At 44.9% G+C, this 13,819-nt stretch overlaps 1 protein-coding gene across 3 annotated transcripts in view; it reads left to right on the top strand.

The window, feature by feature from the left end:
• Positions 1 to 12,044, top strand: part of USP16 (ubiquitin specific peptidase 16) — a 44,762-nt gene extending 32,718 nt beyond the window's left edge. For all 3 annotated transcript variants that reach the window (XM_083171871.1, XM_083171869.1, XM_083171870.1), the window contains exons 13-18: positions 769 to 927; positions 1,297 to 2,083; positions 4,875 to 4,969; positions 5,540 to 5,626; positions 9,308 to 9,464; positions 11,490 to 12,044. In XM_083171871.1, coding sequence (XP_083027997.1) covers positions 769 to 927; positions 1,297 to 2,083; positions 4,875 to 4,969; positions 5,540 to 5,626; positions 9,308 to 9,464; positions 11,490 to 11,614 — 1,410 coding nt within the window. In that variant the 3' untranslated portion in view covers positions 11,615 to 12,044. The remainder of the gene's footprint in view (positions 1 to 768; positions 928 to 1,296; positions 2,084 to 4,874; positions 4,970 to 5,539; positions 5,627 to 9,307; positions 9,465 to 11,489) is intronic.
• Positions 12,045 to 13,819: the final 1,775 nt, after the last annotated feature.

Here is a 13,819-nt window from a genome sequence, read left to right as displayed (position 1 = left end):
CAGTGTTCTGTGAGCTTATTATTATACGTAGTGTCCATACAGCAGAGTGGAGGAGGCATGGGGGCTGGCAAATGGTTTATTAAGGGGCAATAGTTATTTTTAATAGTTCTGCTAACAGTGCATGTTTTGTAGGTCTCCTCACAGAATCATGTGAAATAATTAGCCCCACCTGTGGATCATTTAAAATGTGTCAGTGAGTAATGAGTGCACCTGCCGGGTGACCTGGAAAACGTGAACTGTGTGGGGTCCCGAGGACCAAGTTTGAGAACCACTGGTGTAATAGAATAGTTTGGAGGCATTACTGCCTCACAGCACTGAGATCATGAGTTTGATTCCCACCATGGCCCTAACTGTGCACAGTTTGTATATTCTCCCCGTACTTGTGTGGGTGTACTCCGGGTAATCCGGTTTCCTCCCACAATCCAAAAATATACTCGTAGGTAATTTTGGCTCATGACAAAATTAACCCTAGAATGTCTGTGTGTGCGTGTACATGTGGTAGGGAGCATAGATTGTAAGCTCCACTGGGGCAAGGACTGATGTGAATGTTCAACTATACTCTGTAAAGCGCTGCGGAATATGTGTGCGCTATATAAGAAACTGTTAATAAATAAATAACTAAAGGTTCCATTGAAAAACCTGTGAAGCATTTATTACGGGTGACCCCTAAATAACATATAAGCCAGTGTCTCTAGTGAGGGTGAGAGAGTTTCTTTACAAGGTTCAGAGGTAGAAATCAATCTCCTAATATTGTAATCTGTATCTCAGCCTGCAAAGAAAAACAGCACAAAGGCATCAAAGCCAGTCTACGTAAAGGACGCAGAGGATGACGATGATAGTTATGTAAAGGAGAAGAATGATGTCCCTCTCGGAGGAAGTAAACATCTTCAGAAGAAGGCAAAAAAGCAAGCAAAGAAACAAGCCAAGGTTCGTGCTAAAAGCCAAGGATTAAACATTTGCCTTAACCCTTTGAGAGCCAAGTGAATTTGTTAAAATAGGTGCGAAAATTGGCACAATTTTTTTATTTATCATAGGCGCAAACCTTTTTATTTATCATAATGACCTGTGATGTTTACCTTTTATATAGGAATTATAATTCTTTTTTTTTTTCTAAAAAAAATAAAAATGTATTTGAATTTATATAATAAATGTGAGCGACGCTACTATTTTTAGTGTATATTTTGCACATTTCTCAGATGTTGGCACTCAAAGGGTTAAACAACCCCCCCCCCAAGCCCACACCGTGATTGATTTGTTGCATTTTTACTGTTCTACTGATTTCTTACAATTGCACAGAGTCAACGGCGACAGCAAAAAATACAGGATAAGACGGTGACGCTTAGTGATCTCAACGTGAGCCAACCAGAGGAGGAAGAATCCGTCTCTGACAACAACGCAGTGGATAACAATGCTGAGCCGCAAGACGAAACCGATGGACTTTGCTTAAGCGGAAACGATAAAACAGATGCGGAAAAGGCCGAGGAAGATCCAGAGCAAATGGAAAGTAACACGGAATTACATATAAATAATCTGCAAAGCAATGCTGATGTAGATGCAGAAAATCTCAGTCATGAAGCTGTAGGAAATCAGAAAGATGACAATGGATTGGGTACGAGAAATCTAGAAACCACCGAAGCAAGCTGGGAAAATCTAGAACAGAACTGTGAAACAAACGAGGTCCTGGAAAACGCAGATAGTAGTCTAGTGGTCATAGATGACCGTGATGGCAAAGAGGAGGATTTACATGGATCAGAGAGTCCCCAGGCAGAAGAAGACACTGTGGTCAGCCAACTAACGCTAAACATCAACAGGCTCAATCTGACCGCCGACCTTGAACCCAGTGACATTGAGATTGAAATAATTGATGAATCTCCGTGCGTGCAAATCTACGAGGTGGTGAACGAAGACCCCAAAATGGCCTTTTGCACTCTCTCGGAGAGGAAAGAGATGCTGTTAGATGAGTGGTCCGTCCTGAGTTGCCTCTCTCAGTTCACTCGCAAGGAGAACCTGGTGGGGAATAACCAGCTACTCTGTAATACTTGCACACAGAAACAGGCCACGGCCATAAAGAATAACACTAAAGGTAGGAAAGCCTCTTAACCAGTACAGAGTAATATAATACAACCCAACTCCCCATCTCTTCATGCTATAAAGGGGAGGAGTATCAAACCTTCGAGAGACGATTCCTACACCAACCAATAAGCTTCTAGCTATCATTTATCTTGAACACTCTATAAAATGATTAGAAGATGAATGGTTGCTGTGGTCGACTTCTTCCCTTCATCACACTCGAAGGTTTGATACATCCCCCCCCCATTTGTAAAGTAGGAGTTTTGAAAAGAGAACCCAGGAAGGACCAAATGTGGGGCCTCCCTCCAACAGTTATAACTTTGATTTATCAAAGATCTTCTGCATCGTACGGTACCTGAAGGCTAAAGATGTATGTAATAGAACACTGCATGTTCGGTATGGGACTGCAATGAACAGGTCTTGTGGTGGGAAGGGGGGATTGGGGGGTGTGGATCGTTTTGTCTACAGTACTTTGGTCGACAGTCATTAGGTCGACAGGGTTCTAGGTCGACATGGGATCAAGGTCGACAGGTGTTTAGGTTGACATGGGACAAGGTCGACAGGTCGTTAGGTCAACATGGGTTTTTTCACTGTTTTGACCCGAATGTCGACATGGACACAGTTTCAAGTGAACCGCTTCGCTCGCGATGCTTCCGGCACGGTGCCTCGGTGTGCTCGGCACACTATTTTATTCTCCCACCACACCCTAATGCAGCGGTTCCCAACCTGTGGTACGCGTCCACACGCTGGGGGGTACGCCGCGGCCCGGCCTGTAATGGCGGCAGTCAGACAGGTCGCTGGAGGGGAGGAGAGTGCATTGCGCATCTCTCCTAACCCTCAGTGTGCTTCCCTGTGACTGGCCGCCCGTCCGCCAATCAATCAGAGCTTGCGGGCCGGCAGCCAATCAGGAGCCGGCCCGCAAACTTTGATTGACGGGCAGCCCAGTCACACTGAAGGGAAGGAGAGATACGCAGTGTGCTGTACTCTCCTTCCCTGAGAGAAGCAGCGCGGCAGCTACACGGCAGGGGGACACTGGACTGTCCTCTCCCCAGCAGCAGCGTCAATGGTGAGTGTGCTGCTGCTGGGAAATACTATGGGGGCATTGCTGGCACTGTGGGGCATTGCTGGCACTGTGGGGCATACTTGTTGCTGGCACTGTGGGGCATTGCTGGCACTGTGGGGCATACTTGTTGCTGGCACTGTGGGGCATACTTGTTACTGGCACTGTGGGGCATTGCTGGCACTGTGGGGCATTGCTGGCACTGTGGGGCATACTTGTTGCTGGCACTGTGGGGCATTGCTGGCACTGTGGGGCATTGTTGGCACTGGGGCATACTTGTTACTGGCACTGTGGGGCATTGCTGGCACTGTGGGGCATTGTTGGCACTGTGGGGCATACTTGTTACTGGCACTGTGGGGCATTGCTGGCACTGTGGGGCATACTTGTTGCTGGCACTGTGGGGCATTGTTGGCACTGTGGGGCATACTTGTTACTGGCACTGTGGGGCATTGCTGGCACTGTGGGGCATACTTGTTGCTGGCACTGGGGCATTGCTGGCACTGTGGGGCATACTTGTTGCTGGCACTGTGGGGCATTGCTGGCACTGTGGAGCATACTTGTTGCTGGCACTGTGGGGCATTGCTGGCACTGTGGAGCATACTTGTTGCTGGCACTGTGGGGCATTGCTGGCACTGTGGGGCATACTTGTTGCTGGCACTGGGGCATTGCTGGCACTGTGGGGCGTTGCTGGCACTGTGGGGCATACTTGTTACTGGCACTGTGGGGCAATGCTGGCACTGTGGGGCATACTTGTTACTGGCACTATGGGGGTATACTTGTTGCTGGCACTGTAGGGGCATTGTTGGCACTGTGGGCACATACCCAGTACCATGGGGTCATACCTGGCACCGTGGTGGCATTCCCGTTTCTGGCACTGTGCGGGCATACCTGGCACCATTGGAGCATATGTGTACCTGGCACCATTGGAGCATATGTGTATCTGGCACTATTGGAAGACTAACGTGATCCGTTGGAATGTCTGTTGCTTCAGTAATAGAGATTTGGCAAGGTTCTGTTATTTTATATGCTGTCCGCAGAATGGGCTGAGCTTATATTGTGGTCAAGTGGTTGCACTTTTTTTTTTCTCGTCATTGCCAGTATGACTTGCCCCTGTTAAGCCACACCCCTTTTAGGCCACGCCTCTAAAAATTTCACGAGTGGGTACTCATAAATGAAAAGCCTAATCAAGGGGTACGGGAGACAAAAAAGGTTGGGAACCACTGCCCTAGTGGATGGTAGGGCATGCAGTACCGCCTGTCGGCACATGTCGGCTCAAAAAAACATTGAAAAAACCCATGTCGACCTAGTGACCTGTCGACCTTGTCCCATGTCGACCTAAACACCTGTCGACCTTGACCCATGTCGACCTAGAACCCTGTCGACCCAACGGTGTCGACCTAATGACTGTCGACCAAGTGTGGTCGACAATACGACCGTATGCCGGGTTGGGTGCAAGTCACGTGTTGCTTAGCCTAGGTGCTATTGGCTGTGGCTGGACACACTTCTTCTTGCAGCTTTCCTTGCTGCCACAATGAAATGTGTGAATAGTGACCTACTTGGTCGCCCAAATGTAACTTTGGTTGGGTTTACGTTGCAAATCCTGGTTATGAAAGCTGAGAGAATAGAAACAATTCAATCACTTTGACAGGAGGTTTTGGGGCCCGAATAAACAACTGACTTTCCACCCTGGCGCGGGAATTTAGCAATGGGCATTCCATATCGAGACATATTTTTTTTTTTCCAGGCGATAAGAAGTTTGCTTACACGAATGCCAAGAAGCAGATGCTGGTGTCTTCTCCGCCTCCCATCCTGACTCTGCACTTAAAGAGGTTTCAGCAGGTAAATAAGTCGCCAGTTCTGGGGAAGTGGTGGAAGTGTGGTCGCACTTACTCTAGAGGTGGACACAATGAGTAGTTGATCTCCTGAGGGATTATTCAATTGTCTCCACAATCTGGGAATTTTATTTCACCTGCCCAGAGGTAGGAGAAAACACATCCCCAATAAGTGCCGCTTTTTTCTGCAATTGGTTGGGCTCCAAAAATGTATCGGACAATTAAATTCCTCCCATTACCTTAGAGGTGGACACAATGAGTAGTTGATCTCCTGAGGGGTTATTCAATTGTCTCCACAATCTGGGAATTTTATTTCACCTGCCCAGAGGTAGGAGAAAACACATCCCCAATAAGTGCCGCTTTTTTCTGCAATTGGTTGGGCTCCAAAATTGTATCGGACAATTAAATTCCTCCCATTACCTTTGTGTCCAAACTCTTACTTTTCTACAGTTCCTGGCCCAGCATTTTATTTTAGTTATATTATCTTGGTGGTAATATTTGGGAATGTTGAGTTACCTTAGTCATAAGGTGTTAATGTGGTTTTTTTTCTCGTTTCTCTTTTTTTTTTATTTTTTAGAACGGTTTTAATCTCCACAAGATCAATAAACATATAAAGTTTCCAGAGGTGATTGATCTAGCCCCATTCTGTACCGCCAAATGTAAGGTAGGTTGCAGCCGCCATGAGTGTGTTCCTCCACCTGAAAGGTAATGTTGCCAGGCCAGGTGAATGGATTGAATACATATTTCTGTTATGTCACTGCTGCCGCGTATTTCTTCTGAAACCATAAATAAAATAATAAAACAAAAGAAAAGAAATGAACAGTAAAAGTTGTTAATGTAGCAGTGTAAGTGTGCAGTTTCTAATACAACACTGTGTATAACAAACACACATGCAGTAAACATAAGCCAAGCTTTGTATCCTCACATTCCATTAGGCTAGGCATGTCCAAACTATGGCCCTCCAGCTGTTGTGAAACTACTCGTCCCATCATGCCTTGCGATAGTTTTAGCATTCCCTAATAGAAAATCTGTGGCAAAGCATGATGGGACTTGTAGTTTCACAACAGCTGGAGGGCCGTAGTTTGGACATGTCTGCATTAGGCTGTCCACGTGCATATTACCGGTTGATTATCCCTTATCCAAAATGCTCGTGACCAGAAGAATTTTGGAGAACGGATTATTCTGTATTTCAGAATATTTTTATATTTCAATTATGTATCTTGAGGTATCTTGAATTTATGTTGTATAAACACATAAAACACATGAAATACACACAGATATATTTTATTTGTGCCTAAAACAAGGCTTCAAAACGTGAAACAAAGTTTGTAACAAAGTTTGTGTACTATCTCAGATACTGAATTTGAATGCCAAGCAATCATTTGCTTGCACATATTTTAGTGCCAGTTATATATCATGTCCCCAGTAGTGCCAGTTACATATCATGTCCTCAGTAGTGCTGTTACAGATCATGTCCTCAGTAGTGCTGTTACAGATGTTCCCAGTAGTGCTGTTACAGATGTCCCCAGTAGTGCCAGTTACATATCATGTCCCCAGTAGTGCCAGTTACATATCATGTCCCCAGTAGTGCCAGTTACATATCATGTCCCCAGTAGTGCCAGTTACATATCATGTCCCCAGTAGTGCCAGTTACATATCATTTCCTCAGTAGTGCTGTTACAGATGTCCCCAGTAGTGGCAGTTACATATCATGTCCTCAGTAGTGCTGTTACAGATGTCCCCAGTAGTGTCAGTTACATACCATGTCCCCAGTAGTGCCAGTTACATATCATGTTCTCAGTAGTGCCAGTTACATATCATGTTCTCAGTAGTGCCAGTTACATATCATGTTCTCAGTAGTGCCAGTTACATATCATGTTCTCAGTAGTGCCAGTTACATATCATGTTCTCAGTAGTGCCAGTTACATATCATGTCCTCAGTAGTGCTGTTACAGATGTCCCCAGTAGTGCCAGTTACATACCATGTCCTCAGTAGTGCCAGTTACATATCATATCCCCAGTAGTGCCAGTTACATATCATGTCCTCAGTAGTGCCAGTTACATATCATGTTCTCAGTAGTGCCAGTTACATATCATGTTCTCAGTAGTGCCAGTTACATATCATGTTCTCAGTAGTGCCAGTTACATATCATGTTCTCAGTAGTGCCAGTTACATATCATGTTCTCAGTAGTGCCAGTTACATATCATGTTCTCAGTAGTGCCAGTTACATATCATGTTCTCAGTAGTGCCAGTTACATATCATGTCCTCAGTAGTGCCAGTTACATACCATGTCCTCAGTAGTGCCAGTTACATATCATGTCCTCAGTAGTGCCAGTTACATATCATGTCCTCAGTAGTGCCAGTTACATATCATGTCCTCAGTAGTGCTGTTACAGATGTCCCAGTAGTGCCAGTTACATATCATGTCCTCAGTAGTGCCAGTTACATATCATGTTCTCAGTACTGCCAGTTACATATCATGTTCTCAGTAGTGCCAGTTACATATTATGTTCTCAGTAGTGCCAGTTACATTTCATGTTCTCAGTAGTGCCAGTTACATATCATGTTCTCAGTAGTGCCAGTTACATATCATGTCCTCAGTAGTGCCAGTTACATATCATGTTCTCAGTAGTGCCAGTTACATATGTCCTCAGTAGTGCTGTTACAGATGTCCCAGTAGTGCCAGTTACATATCATATCCCCAGTAGTGCCAGATACATATCATATCCCCAGTAGTGCCAGATACATATCATATCCCCAGTAGTGCCAGTTACATATCATGTCCTCAGTAGTGCCAGTTACATATCATGTCCTCAGTAGTGCCAGTTACATATCATGTCCTCAGTAGTGCCAGTTACATATCATGTCCTCAGTAGTGCCAGTTACAGAAGTTACATATCATGTCCTCAGTAGTGGCAGTTACATATCATGTCCTCAGTAGTGCCAGTTACATATCATGTCCTCAGTAGTGCTGTTACAGATGTTTCCAATAGTGCTTTTAACAAAAAAATGTCTTTCTTAACTTTCTGGAATGTATGGTTTTCAGAATAATTTCAATAAGGGATACTCAACCTGTAATTAGATTCATAAAGATAACGTGCACATTTGCAGATACCATCTGTTACCAGGCACCACCATTAATAGGGCCTGATTGTGATTTGTATGTGAAAGCCTACGCAGTTGTGATTTTTCAGGCTTTGGGCTTGCTTATTTTTAGCAAGTGAAGCTGCCGCCCAGTAAGGAACAGAGGCGCCGTCCCAGTTACCTCCACCAGACATTCTGACTGTTAATCACTCTGCTTTTAAATCCTCACATGCAAAGTACAGATAATGTGTGTGAACAGCACCATTGCGTCCAAGGCGGAATCGAGCCTATAGAGGGATATGTGAGGGTTTTTTTTTTTTTTTTTAACCCTTTGAGTGTCAACGTTGCGGTGAGCGATCCTTAAAATATCCGCTAAAAATGCCACCATCGCTCACTAGCGACTGTTCTACTAGTATAAATAAATACGAATACAGCCAAGTCAATTTAATTGAAGTTTAGTTAAATATTGCACCCAAAAAAAGATGAGAATCTCTCACAGCAACGTTGGCATTCATAGGGTTAATAAAAAGGTTTTATGACTATCGCTGGCTTCCTTCTGATCTGCATTTCCCAGATGTTTGGCCATGTAATAAACCACAGGGAGGGACACAGGGGTACATTTACTAAGATCGGAGTTGTATTGAAGATGGGATGTTGCTCATAATAACCAATCAGATTCGACTTGATGTAGCACCTTTTAGAACAGTGTTTTTCAAACACTGTGCCATGGCACCACCAGTGTGCTTTGAGATGTTATCTGGTGTGCCCCCAGATCTAGAGATGTTCACACCAGTTTACAGCCACCGCCACCAGTTCAACTGTTATTCACTCTTGTGTCCATGTGAGGGCCAATGTATTTTACTTTTGTTACCTGTGAGGAACAGTGTGATTGTTTTTTTTTCATATGGGTACCAATGAGTTTTTTTTTTTTTTTTTTCTGTGGGGACCAATGTTATTTTCCCTGTGGGGGTCTAATGGTGTACCTCAGCGATTTTAATATCTTGTTTGGTGTGCCATGAGTTGAAAAAGGGTGAAAATTGCTGTTCTAGAAGATAATAGATAAATTCTGATTGGTTGCTCCCATCTTCAATATTTTTTAGTAAATTTACCCCTAAGAGTTTACTGATCTCACTAGAATAATGTAAAAGGTTGGGGATTATAAAACAACTCCATGGTGACATGTTATTAGCTTTATGGTACAGGATCAGTGCAGGGTAACCACAGAGCTGTGTAGCTATTATTGCATTGTCATTCACAGAATATCCCTCATGGAGAATGCCGGTTGCTATACTCCTTGTATGGAGTGATAGAACACAGCGGCACAATGCGCTCTGGACACTACACCGCATTTGTCAAGTCACGGGTCCCAAATCCTAACCTGGGGGAACTAGTACTGCGTGGAGCACTTCCTGAAGGTAACATATTGTCTTTTACAGTGTGTTAGTTACACCTAGTGTCAAATAGGTTTTTGTCTGTTCACCAATCTGTGGAACACTACCAAATTGAAGAAGTGTCCTGGTGGTGTTAGCAAAGTTCTCCCGCCACCTTGGCAGGGAGGATAGTAGTGCCTGCACCATTGCCTACTCTTCCGCTTCCTATTTCCTCCTTCCCCTCCTCCACGTTCTGTCTTTCCAGTCCCACAGGCATAACAGGTGTGAAAAGCTGCAGCGAATCACCAGGGGGTGGGGGCGGAGACAGCACTTGGAGCTGACATTGCCTCCTCACCATAGTGTGAACGGGACCCTTGTTGCTGGACCCAGGTTACTCATTCACACTGCTCAGCAGCCCGGGTCTGACCCTTATAAAACCCTTCTTTTAACCCGGTTCGGATTGCCAGGTTGCTGGACTCGGGATTTTTCAAAAGGCCCTTTAATACCACACAGTGACCCGGGTCGGACCCAGGTATTTGTGCGGTGTGAAAGGAGTTATTCCATTGGTAAGCATCTCTTGGGATAGTGCGACGCTGTGCTTTGGAGTAACTGTGCAAAGCCACGTTTTACCAAATGTTTAAGTTCAATATCTGTAGATATCGACACCAGTTTTGAGCACCGCTTTGTCTAAGCGTCCTCTCCAATAAAGCCAGTTTTATATGTCCCCAAGTTTGGCAGTGTCCCCCATATTAAGCTTGTGGGCAGAGCCCTTATACCTCTGTCGGTTTGTTACTAAGCAGTTTGTAAAGCGCAAAGGAATCTGCTGCTGCTATATAAGAAACTATGAATAAATAATAGGACAGAGAGAAGATTTAATATACTCCATGTTAAATATCTTTTATTCCATCTGAGGTACCCTATGCACCCTTCCTCTGGTTGTACACTCTGTGGTTGGTCACTGTTCCATCTGAGTGTAGTTCTGTTTGTGTACTGTATATTTGTTTGGATTTAAAGCTTCATTTGGATTCCAATGAGCAGATTGGAGGTACCGTAAGGTGATTTAAATTCATAAAAATATTCAGCGTCCTCTACAGGCCAAGGTTGGCAGTGTCCCCCTAGACCAGGCATTCCCAACCACGGTCCTCAAGGCACACCAACAGTGCAGGTTTTAGTGATATCCAAAAAGATGGTCCCCTAGGGGACAGACAGGCGCTGGTATTGGTTCAGATCCCAGCAGCTGTGCAAAAGTGGGGTAGTTAATCCCACAAACAAGAAGAAAAACAAAGTGGTGGCACAGCCCTAGTTTAAGGAGGAATGATAACCATGGGATAAAAAATTAATTTGAATAAAAACACACACAAAAATTCAATACATGAAAAATGACATATAAATTATATAAGTAATTTTGATAAAGTGATCTCACTGTCAGGATGGATGTCGAAGGCACCGAGAATTGGAAACTGTAGTTTGGTTCCTGTTGATAAATGGAGGGGGTAGTGTCCGCTGTTTTTGTATTCCAATGATGGAGACTGTGGAAAGGGAGTTGTGTCAACTCAGTTCTGGGAATGTCCCCTTGTGGGTCTCAGAGGGAGTCGATGTGGTGACTGGATCCAAAAGGGTCACTGAGGAATGGACCGCAATATGCCTCAATCCGCTGACCTGCTTTCAATTTGCTTGTCTGGTATCCACCAAGAGGGCCTGGAAGTGAGTGCAGGGGGATAGGCTGGGGTCCGCACAAATGGGGCCCGGGGGGACTTGACTGGAACAGGTGGCTGAGATGGGTGGGCCGCACCTGGAGGGAATTCCTCTGTCAGTGGTCCCAGCTGATGGGGAGTCTCAATGGGTGGCCGGTGTGATGTGGCTCACCTGGAGAAAAATCTCTGAGATGTGTCCCAAGTGCAGATAAGTTGGTCCGGTAAAGGAGTATTCACAGCGGCACTGGTGGGGGTGTGGGGTGATGCAGGGTGGCTGAATCCAATCCTGAGAGTGGAGTTGTGTTAACTAACGCGTTTCACCAGTTCAACTGGCTTTATCACATTTCTAATTTTCTGTCTTTTTATTTTCATACAGTGTCCAACACAGAACCTTCGACCGGCCGTTGGTACCACATCAGCGACAGCCACGTGCAAGCGGTGTCAATTACCAAAGTACTTGGATCACAGGCCTACCTTCTGTTTTACGAGAGGATCCTGTGAGATGAAGATCAGCACTTATCCTGCTCCGAATTGCCAAGGAATATTTATTTTAATTGAACTCTTAAAAGCGCACCAGTTGCCTAACCACAATGATGGCGGCTTTGTTGTGGGGAAAGCCGCTACTCCCCGGAACACAGCTCACTATCTGCCCTTTGCTGCTGCTGTCACTAGTTCCAACTGAATTGATGGCTGCATCCACATTGTAGACGGCTGTTGTCCTTTCATTGTTTCCAAAACTATAATTAATGAGAAATATGTATATATATATGAGCACAACCATAGCCATTTTTATTTTGGTGGACCATTTGGGGCGTGACTGCATTAACCCTGATGACGTTGTTCATCTACACTGAATATATGCAATAAATGACGGCAATTGCGAGTACAAGCCATGCTGTTGTTGAATAAACTTTCCTGATGGTAAAATGCACTATTCAGTCTCCTGGTTTTTCACACCAGAGCTTTAGTAATAAACACAAAGGGTAATGGAGGAGTTCATCCACCATCATCACAAATTATAGCTGCCATCTTGTTAAAAGCAAACAGTGTAAACTACACATCCCAGCATGCCTTGCAATAGTTTTAGCATTCCCCAAAAGCAAAACTGCGGCAAGGCATTATGGGACTTGTAGTTTCACAACAGCTGGAGGGCCATAGTTTGGACATGCCTGGCTTAGAAAATGCCCCTACATCAGGGATGGGGAACCTTCGGCCCTCCAGCTGTTGTTGAACTACACATCCCAGCATTCATGGTTAGTTTTGCTATGTGGCCATGCTACAACTGTTGCAGGGCATGCTGGGATGTGTAGTTCAACAACAGCTGGAGGGCCGAAGGTTCCCCATCCCTGCCCTACATCACTCTGTGTAGTTGCCATAGCGATCTGCGGCGCTTCGCTATCGCACGGTGACTAATATTCAGCATGCTGGATAAATCTAGTTACATCGCTGGTCACCGAAGAACACTGGCCCTGACCGGTCTCTCAGCACACAGGGCCTTATTCTAGTTCACTCTTTCTGACAAAATCCTTCTTAGATGGACAAAACCATGTGCACTGCAGGTGGGGCAGATGTAAAATGTGCAGAGAGAATTAGATTTGGGTGAGTTATTTTGTTTCTGTGCAGGGTAAATACTGACTGCTTTCTTTTTACACTGCAATATAGATCTCACTTTGAAGTAAAACCCCACCCAAATCTAATTCTCTCTGCACATGTTACATCTGCCCCACCTGCAGTGCACATGGTTTTGTCCATCTAAGAAGGATTTTGTCAGAAAGAGTGAACTAGAATAAGGCCCATAGTGCTGAGCAATGTTGCTGAGTGTTCTGAGTGATCTAACATCGCAAATCGTTACATGTGGGCCGATGGATGTGGGACCATTTGTAGACAACAAGTAGATAGACAGCCATTAGGTCGACGCCATTAGTTCGACATGTCATTAGGTCGACATGTCATTAGGTCGACAGTCAAAAGGTCGACATGGTTTTTTTTTTCACTGTTTTTTGGCCGAAATGTCGACACAGTCGACATGGACACAGTTTGAAGTGAACCGCAGCCCCTCGCGTCGCTCGCTTCGCTCGCAATGCTTCGGGCACGGTGCCTCGCTGCGCTTGGCACACTATTTTATTCTCCCACCACGCCCTAGTGGATAGTAGGGCATGAAATACCGCCTGTCGGCACATGTCGGCTCAAAAAACAGTGGAAAAAACCATGTCGACCTTTTGACTGTCGACCTAGACACTGTCGACCTAATGGCAGTGTCGACCTAATGGTATGCCGACCTAAAAGCATGTCGACCTATTGAGTTGTCGAACTAATGGTGTCAACCTAATGGCTGTCTATCTACTTGTTGTCTACAAATAGTCCGGCTACCTGGGCCGATTAACACTGGAATGACAGAACAAATGAATTATCTTTCTGTATAATTAATTATCCACGGTTGTTATAATACAAAACCCTGTGATAAGTACCTGCTAGATCAGTGATGGCTAACCTGGACACATCCCAGCATGCCCTGCATCAGTTTTAGCATGGCCAAATAGTAAAACTGATGCAGGGCATGCTGGGATGTGTAGTTCAACAACAGCTGGAGTGTCAAGGTTAGCCATCACTGTGCTAGATATACAGAATTAACCATTTAACTACAGCTGGGGCATATAAATACTGCAGTAACACAGCACTAATGCAAAATTGAATTGCATCTATACA

The sequence above is a fragment of the Crinia signifera genome, chromosome 2 (genome assembly GCF_055691185.1).
Source record: "Crinia signifera chromosome 2, ASM5569118v1, whole genome shotgun sequence".
NCBI lineage: Eukaryota > Metazoa > Chordata > Amphibia > Anura > Myobatrachidae > Crinia > Crinia signifera.
This window is presented reverse-complemented; position numbering and strand designations above follow the sequence as displayed.